The sequence below is a fragment of the Sinocyclocheilus rhinocerous genome, unplaced genomic scaffold (genome assembly GCF_001515625.1).
Source record: "Sinocyclocheilus rhinocerous isolate Xijiao unplaced genomic scaffold, SAMN03320098_v1.1 scaffold6693, whole genome shotgun sequence".
NCBI lineage: Eukaryota > Metazoa > Chordata > Actinopteri > Cypriniformes > Cyprinidae > Sinocyclocheilus > Sinocyclocheilus rhinocerous.
The window spans coordinates 1-9737 of NW_015662241.1; the positions used below are offsets into that span (position 1 = coordinate 1).

Genomic DNA, 9737 nt, shown 5'->3' on the forward strand with positions numbered 1-9737 from the left:
GTAAATGGATAGAGGTAACAACTAGTTGATTTATTTGTTCATATAGCTTATATTTTAAAAGTTATCGTGATACCATAGCAGATGCACAGCAGACATAACTGTTCTGAGATGAGAGAAAATAGATCAGTTGTGTTTGTGTTTGTTTAACCCTTGTGTTGTGTTCAGAACCCTATCACAATAACGAGGTTACAGAGCAAAAAGGACCCGGCCTCAAAAAATTGATTATAATTTATCTGAGAGTAGGCACCTCATTTTTTGAGTGAAAAAATGATTATTTATGAATAATTTTCACAATATTAAATAAAAACTGATGAAAATTTGCACTGTTTATCACAATAGTGTGGTTTAATGTTTAATCAGGGAGTTTGTTTTGTAAGGCTTTTATTTTGTACAAAATGGCACAAAGTCACACTTGTGGTGTTCCCGGTCAAAAATGACCCGGGCTCAAAAAATTGCTTATAAATCACTCATTATGCTATATTATCACCAAATATTGGATTCAATCTTTTTGTCAACTTCTTTTCTTTCATTTAGGACTGGTTTTGTATTTATATTTGCATCTGATTAATCGTAGGCCTCATTTATCTGAAAGTAGGCACCTCATTTTTTGAGTGAAAAAAGCATTATTTATGAATAATTTTCACAATATTAAATAAAAACTGATGAAAATTTGTACTGTTTATCACACTCTTTACATGAACATTGCTGCAAATTTATTGTAATGATTACACTTCACTTGTAAGAAAAAAACTGATCTTTTTGTTATTTTCATTTTTTATACTTTTAAGTCTTTCAAGGGGCAGATTCCAGGCAGAACGTGCAGAATACATAAACAGCAGGAGTTGTCTGCCATGGATGGACTACATTCCAATTCAAAGTGCCGCCGGTCGGCCGCAACCCGCATTCAAACATCATTGTACAATGTGAAGCTGCTCATTTACTGGTTTATTTCAAAGAATATGTGGCTGATGATATTTAATATGAAATCGTCGGATAAAGTTTAAAGCAACTCTCTATACCACATTCAATGTTATGGGAAAGAGCCATCATGACAAAAATTTATATAAATATATTTAAGTTGTAAGAACTAAAAAAAGCTTCAATTTGAGAACAGAAACCCATCATGAGTTTAAAAACTGGCTATGCTTGTAAGGAAGTTTGGGAAATATTAACTAATTTCTGTATCCAATACAGCCTTTAAGTCATGTGAACGAACGACTCAGGAGAGTCAGACCCGAGACTCCAGAGGTTAACTAATCATTTCTCTTTCCGATACAGACAGCATAATCTAGTTCAACACCTGAGGTACCGCTAGAAAGAGCTCTATGACCAATGTATGGCAAAAAAAAATTCCCTGGATATGGGATTTTTTTTTCTGCCATATGTCTATTCTAGAGACATTTTGTTACACCTTTACTTAGTGATTATTTTGCTTTATGTCTGTTCTAGAGACACAGCTTTTTGATAAAGCTCTAATTGGTTTTCTTTTGGAAATATGTTTCAAATTCACACTGAATTCATTTATGACTGTAAAGCAAGTCTGTGTGTGTCAAAATCGTGATTAAAATCGAAATCGCAAAATTGATCAAAGAAATCGTGACATATTGAACACAGAGCACAGCAGCTGCCTGGTCTTTTTAATGAATGACTGATGTTTTCCTGGGTATTTGTCGGAGAACTTTCTGTTTTCTGTCATCCCCTGCCTCTTGTTTTCGCCGTGACTCACTCGCTCTTCACCCCAAAGGACACTGCTACTGATCTGTAAACCACAGAAAGACATTTCTTCCTGGATGGCCGCTTCAAATCGCCAGAGGACCATCGTGAAACAATTATAATTGTTGTTTACAAGGGGGACATTGACTGTGAGAACAGTCCCCTGAGGAGGACGAGGAAACGAGATGCAGAAACCTGGCCTGAGGCCTGATTCTGTGTGCTGAATGTTTTAAACAGTTTGCTGTAGTAAAAGTCTTTTCACACTCAAAGCACATGTACTCTCTCACAGCAGAATGTGTTTTCTGATGTTCTTTTAATTGTTTTTGACATGAAAAACTCTTTCCACACAAATGACATGAATGTGGTTTCTCCTTTGTATGAACATTCAGGTGTGTCTTCAGGTCTGAAGCCCACAAAACTGTTTTGCTGCATTGATCACATGCATAAAGCTTCTCTCTAGTGTGAACGTTCATGTGTCTTTTAAGGGTTGATGAGTCTGAAAAACTCTTCCCGCATTGATCACAAGTGAATGGTTTCGCTCCAGTATGAACTCTCATATGCCCTGTAAGGTGTCCTTTTATTGTGAAACTCTTTCCACACTGATCACACGTGTACAGTTTCTCTCCAGTGTGGATCCTCTCGTGTGGTTTCAGGTATCCAGACTGACTGAATCTCTCGTCACAGTATGAACACTTATAAGGTTTCTCTCCAGTGTGGATGTGCATGTGTTTCTTAAGGCTTGATGATTGAGTGAAGCTCTTCCCGCACTGATCACATGTGAATGGTTTATCTCCAGTATGAACTCTTATATGAACATCAAATTTATATTTGCTTGTCAAACTCTTTCCACACTGAGTGCAGGTGAAAGATTTCTTGGCTCTTTTCTTTAAATCTTTCTGTTTGGTTTGAGAGCAGCTCAAAGGATTTTCTCTGCTTTTGGCATTATTTTTCTCCTCATATTCACTCAGTTCTTGATTATCCTTGTTTTCTTCAATCAACTCTGAAATAAAAGTAAAAATGGTTAATTTTCAGTAACTCTCAGTAACCCTGATGAACTCTGATGTAACAGTATAAAGTAGACAGTTGTTATACAACATTTTGGTAATTTTGATGTCATTTTATAAATTATAAGTCCCTGAAACTTTCCATGAATGAGGTACATTGATCTTCAAATTATTATTTTTTTAAATATTATAATCACAAATTCCATGTTTCTATATGGAGAACTATTAAATATGTTTGATTAGCTACACAATTATCTAACATAAATATTACTGAAAAAGTACCCTATTACAACAAATCTAAATCTGCTTGAAGATTTATAGCCTGCATTATTAATGAAGAATCAAGAATAATCACCAACCTGTTTGCTCTTCAGTATCTTCAGTGTGTTTGATTCTGCAGGGTTCTGGATCTCTCATCTTCTCTCTGTCCTCTTTAATAAACTCAGTCTTTGCAGATTTCAGCTCTTCCTGATGATTTGATGCTCGTCTTCACTTGTAAACTGGAGGGAATATTGCAGCATTTATTGGTGAACTGCAGTGGGAGGAGCTTCACCGATGATGTGATTACAGTGGGAGGAGCTTCACTGATGAATTGCAATGTGGGAGGAGCTGATCTGCCAAAATCTAAAATATATCACTGAGTTACTGAACTCATTTTTATACTAATGGATAAAAATAATGCAGTGTTAATTATTCCAGACAGGCTATAAATACGCTGCTAAGCCCGAGACACACTGCACGATTTTCGGCTGTCGCAGATGAAAGATTGGCATCGTGAAACAATCGTGGCGAATCAGAAATCACTGCGATTGTTTCACGATGCCAGTCTTTTGTCTGGGACAGCCGAAAATTGTGCAGTGTGTCTTGGGCATTAGAAATAGGGGTGTAAGAAAATATTGATACATGTGAGTGTCACAATATTTTGTTTGGCGATACTGTATCGACTTTCAAAAACTGAATATTAATATTGATTTAAAAATCATACAAGATTCATGGCAGTTGTTTAATTTAAGCCTGCAGCTTTCTCTGGTGGTGGGGGCGTTTTGTGCAGTTCTCAGCGATTCCACGTGGAACAAATACAAACTGAAAAACCTGTGAAATTCAAGATGAAAGGTTCTGAGAATGTTCAACATCTGTATTTATGTTATTGTTTTACATTTGTTTTGGGATCCTGCAAGCACTTCATTTTTCATTGATATTAAGCAGATGTAATTTTTTTGTTCAGATCAAAATGTTATGACATTGTATGTTAAAATTGTAAACTTAAACTGTGAACCTTTAAAGCAGGGTCTAAAATATATATGGTATTTTTATAAAATACATATTGTTACATCTCGGCCTGTTAAAAGATCTCACACACACAACTGTGTCTTCAAGCACAGTTTCACATCGAGACAGGCGTTTTTAACTAATCAGAAAAGCATGCAAGCTCTAGGCCATGTGATATTATTTTCTTTTACTTTCTGAAGTGTACAGCTATTTTGTTGTGTCTAGATCACAAGAACTTATGACGAGATCAAAAAAACAAAAAAGGGACATTCACATATGGGAAGAAAGTTGCCTTGAAGTCTGGCATCTTCGGAAGCGGAGCTGATTGAAATTAGATCACATTTAGATTAAAATTAGAATTCATTTAGATAAGATTTAGCTAACTCTGTTTGCTTAAAGAGGTTTTGTGTTTGATAAATAAAACCAAAAGCTGAAGATTTTTTGCAAATCTACACGATCACTAAAACTGCTAGTGATTATGAAATTAGATCACATTTAGATTAAAATTAGAATTCATTTAGATAAGATTTAGCTAACTCTGTTTGCTTAAAGAGGTTTTGTGTTTGATAAATAAAACCAAAAGCTGAAGATTTTTTGCAAATCTACACGATCACTAAAACTGCTAGTGATTAACCTCATTCTTTTGTCTCTATACATAAAGAGACATTTGCATAGATGTGCGAACATAATCACCTGATTTTGTAAATGTGGCCAATTACATTTGCATTAAGCACCCAGTTTGCACTTGTCTATAATTTAAATTAATAGTTTACATTTACTAAATCAACCTTTTTAATGAAAGTAAAGTCCATGCTTAAAGGGTTACTCCACCCCAAAATGAAAATTTTGGGTTACACTTACTTGAAGGGGTGTGCATAAGACTGACATGACACCTTCATAATCATGACATGACACATGTCATGAATTTGAAGGAGGTTTATGCATGTTTATGAAAACTGTCATTAAGTGTCATTCGCTCAGTTATGTAATTTTTTATGCAAAAATGACATTGTTTGAGATGTCTTTGTTATGAGTTAGGGGGGTAGGGGTAGGGGTAGGGTTAGGTCAAACAATGTCATCTTTGCATTAAAAATTACATAACTGAGCGAATGACACTTAATGACAGTTGTCATAAACAAGCATAAAACCTCCTTCATATTCATGACATGTGTCATGTCATGATTATGAAGGTGTCATGTCATGATTATGCACACCCATTCAAGTCAACTGAACTCAACTGTCTAGGGGAGTTGGAAAATGAGCCTGTTTTCAAAAAAAAGTGGAGTGGTACTTGTAATGACAGTTGTCATAAACATGCATAAAACCTCCTTCATATTCATGACATGTGTCATGTCATGAATCTCGCTCAAAAATGACCAAAGAGTTTCTATATTTTTCCTCTTTAAAACTTGACTCTTCTGTAGTTACATCATGTACTAAGACCGACGGAAAATGAAAAGCTACGGAAAAGTTTAAAAGTTTCTAGGCCGATATGGCTAGGCTCTATACTCTCATTCCGGCGTAATAATCAAGGAACTTTGCTGCCGTACCATGGGTGCAGCCACACCCCTTCAAGTAAAGTGTTACCAAATTTTGTCATTAATCACTTACCCCCATGTCGTTCCAAACCCGTAAAAGCTTTTTTTAAAAGGCTTGTGACTGTCCCATTGACTGCCAAGTAATGAACACTGTCAAGGTCCAGAAAAGTATGAAAGACATCGTCAGAATAGTTCCTCTGCCATCAGTGGTTTAATCTGTATTTTATGAAGCGATGAGAATACTTTTTGTATGCAAAGAAAATTAAAATAACGACATTTATTCAACAATTCATCTCCTCTGTGTCTCACCGCGTCACCGTAGTGCCATTTTGGAGATTATCCACTGAACGCAAACAGCGTACACGGTTCTGTGGCAGCCGCAACACAAAGATACTTTTTTTGTTTTCAAAATGGCGCTACGGTGACGCGGTGAGACACCGAAGAAACAAATTGTTGAAAATTTATCATTATTTTTATTTTCTTTGCATACAAAAAGTATTATCGTCGCTTCATAACGTTACTGTTGATAACCACTGATGGCAGATGGACAATTTTGACGATGTCTTTCATACTTTTCTGGACCTTGACAGTGTTCATTACTTGGCAGTCAATGGGACAGTCAAAAGCCTCCCGGTTTTCATCCAAAATATCTTAAATTGTGTTCCAAGGACGAACAAAGCTTTTACGGGTTTGGAACGACATGGGGGTAAGTGATTAATGATAAAAATGTCATTTTGGGGTCACTGTAAAAAAAAAAAAGAAAAAAAGTTGGGTCAACTTAAAATAATAAGGCAACTTATCGCAAGCGCTTTTTTGAGTAAACTCAACAAACAGGGACTGAAGTCCGCCCGATTTAAAAGATTACGTTAACATCACAAGTTGGCACAACATAAATAGTCATGTTTACCCAGTGGCGTACTGTGGGGTTTCAGTCAGGGCCTTCAGTAAGCAACTGTAAACTACATGCATCTTACACATCTCTGTTACAGCTAACAGCCATATGCATATAATGCACATATTATGCCGCACACAGGCTCTCAACAACAATAACGGCTGATCAACAATTTCAACAGTAGGGGTCACTATGCACATTCACGTCACTCTAAAATGACAACGCGCCCAAAGCAGCAAAACTGTACAAATGCTGGACATCCACACACCAACCACACCACAGTATTATCAGCATACCATGTACACCTCCATAACAATGTGCATGATACCATTCTCATCAAATAATAAAGCACTCACCTGTCACTTGTAAATAAAGTTCATGGGTCTGTCATTCCATGTCCCTTTACTCGTATTAAAAAGTAAACACGGCCTACAAAATAACTCGGTGCTCGGTGCTAGCTGTTAGCCACTCATAACACTCATAGTTGCAATCTTTGAAATGGCGCATAAAAACTTTGTTGGCCTTTGTTAGCGAATTCAGTGTAGGTCTTCCTTTCTCAGTTATTCTCCTTTGTCTGCAAAAGACGTTTTTAGTAGATCGGCAACAAGATCTGGTGTAGACGCCGACGACTGCATTTTCTTTTCAAAATATCCCACGAGGCTCATTATACAGACTAATTATATGAAGTATTTGGCAGTATCTGTTCTTAATTTTAACCATGTAAAGTAACTAGGGCTGCACGATAAATATCGCACAATATTTAACGCGCATCTCGTCAGTAAAGCCGGTTCTGTAATCAGCGGTAAATCTCCATCACGTGCGTGCTTTCACACAGAGCCGTTGTTCACTGACAAGCTGCGCAAAACCACACACATATATTGCGCAGCTTGTCAGTGAACAACGGCTCTGTGTAGTTAATGCTTCCCCATGTGAAAGCACTGATTACAGAACCAGCTTTACTGATAAGATGCGCATTAAATATTGTGCGATATTTATCGTGCAGCCCTAAAAGTAACTATAACAAATTTTATCTGCGAAAGATAAATCTCAAAAGAGAAATAACGTTATAAAAAAATAGCAGCAGCAAAACTTGAGATCAGTTCATATCCACTCCTCTCACAGATCACGAGACATTCAGTAACAGCAACATTATCACTCCAAACATCGAAACAATTATTCACACGAACATACACAAACACAGAATTACTCTGGTGAATTTGTTTTCCTCAAATGCTAAGTGTCTTCGCATATTTAATTGTAAAATACACTTCATACAGTTTGTTTATGCAACGTTTCTGCCTTGTTATCATGATCTTTTTTTTTTTTTTTTTTTTGAAGTATAACAAAAAATTACGATTTTACAGAACAAATTGGCATACAACTTACATTCAGTGACAACAGTTTTAAGAGCGGCTTGGACTTACACAGAAAAATTATTTAAAAAAGAACAAAAAACATTAATTCTTTAAATCATCTATATGAATAAATATAAATTAAACACAGGGGATAAAAAAACATTATAATAAATTATATTTATCAAATAAATCTAACAAGATTCCAGCTTTTTAATTTTTTGTTTTTGACAAAGTTTTTGAGTATTGTCTCAAATAGTTCTTAAATACTATAAACATGGGGGGTGATTTAAAAAATCTACATTTGTGAATAAAATTCTTCGCTAACAAAAGTAAAACATTAATCAACAAACCTTTTTTACCACCTTCTTCATAGTTTCCATATTTAATATCTATAAAGGACAGGTTCAATTCAACCACATTTCCCTCTTTTAACCAACGTTGCACTTTGTTCCAGAAGATATTAGAATATTTACAATTATTTAAAAAATATGCTCTGTATTATCTGGAGATGCGTTACAAAATTTACATAATATCATTTCAAAATTAAATCTAACCCTTAGAAACTCTCCAGAAGGGTAAATACCATATAACATTTTAAAGTGAGTTTCTTTAATTTTGGGGTGAACTGGAAATTTTAAATAAGAGGTTCTAATATGTTTAAGCATTCGTTTGTCAAAGAAAAGATCCAAATGATTTCTTACAGACCTGTAGGGAAACATGACATTGTTGAAGATTTGTCTAATATAAACGTTTGTACATTTCTTACTTTTAAACTCAGTTGGCCCAAGGTATAGTGCCGGTAAAATCGGTGTAAATTGACTATATAATAAATAACATTTCATAATAATTTTAAGTCCAGATGGGATGGCTGAAATTACTGTGAAAAAACTGTTTTGGATGGCATGTAAAACCATGTTTAAGAGTAAAAGCATTGTAATCCAACACCTCTCCAGCATCATCAAAGAGATCCTTTAAAGACCAAATATTTCTACAAAACCAATCCTCATAAAAAAAAGTTATTTATTTCTGTGTAGAATATACTTATTATTCCATATTGAAGAATTATGTGGTCGAGTTTCACACAATCATCAAGCCTTAATGAACACATGAACATCCACACTAGAGAGAAACTGTACACATGTGATCAATGTGACAAAATGTTTTTGAGATCTTCACACCTGAAGCAGCACCTGAGAGTTCATACAAAGGAGAAGCCAAGATACACTGACAGTCAAACAGCAAAAGAATGCCAATGTCTTTCCCATTACAGTAGTTTTGATCTCTCTATCATTGCGCCGCTCACAGCTGAGCACGGATGGTCTGCAGGATCTGATGATCAGTACTCGACTCCACATCCTCCTGCAGATATGTGTGAGACTCACTTCATTTGCTGCCTGTTTTTGATCCTGTCAGTAACATGCTTGTACATGATCATTTATGAGTTGGAGGGAAGTGAATCCCCAACAGTGAAATTTTTACACTCGGCACTACATTCTTGCAAGTAGATGATAAGAGGTTCTTTGAACAAACAGTGGTTCAAGTACACGAGTTAGCATTGTAGTTTGAATTTTATTTGTACATGAGATTTTTAGTTGTTTTGTTTTTTGTATAAACAAATGTTTTATTGCTTGAGGAAGAGTATTACTTTATGTGCACATACTGATGATTATCAATGACATTTTTGTGTAGAAATATTTTACTGGCAATAGGTTGTATTTCACAGTTTTATGTTTGTGTTCATACTGTAGACTAAAAACAACAGGTTCATATTGTAGACTAAAAACAATACTGCTTTGTAACAAACAGTTGTTCTTGAGGTAAAGAAATTTAGAATTTAAATTTCATGTGCATATGGATTAAAAATAATGTAAATTATTTGTAAAAAAAACGATTCATTGAACGAGCCGTATAACATCAATCCAAAATATAGTAAAAACACTTTATTAGCATGGTAACTAGGGATGCA

At 35.3% G+C, this 9737-nt stretch overlaps 1 protein-coding gene across 1 annotated transcript in view; it reads right to left on the reverse strand.

Moving 5' to 3' along the window:
• Positions 1–2293: 2293 nt before the first annotated feature.
• The window catches only part of LOC107727999 (oocyte zinc finger protein XlCOF6-like), a gene marked incomplete at its 3' end in the record, with an annotated part of 12134 nt that continues 4690 nt past the window's right edge, over positions 2294–9737 (reverse strand). Inside the window, exons 2-3 of the mRNA XM_016538050.1 lie at positions 3077–3109; positions 2294–2713 (exon numbers count right to left, since the gene is read on the reverse strand). Coding sequence (XP_016393536.1) covers positions 2294–2713; positions 3077–3109 — 453 coding nt within the window. The remainder of the gene's footprint in view (positions 2714–3076; positions 3110–9737) is intronic.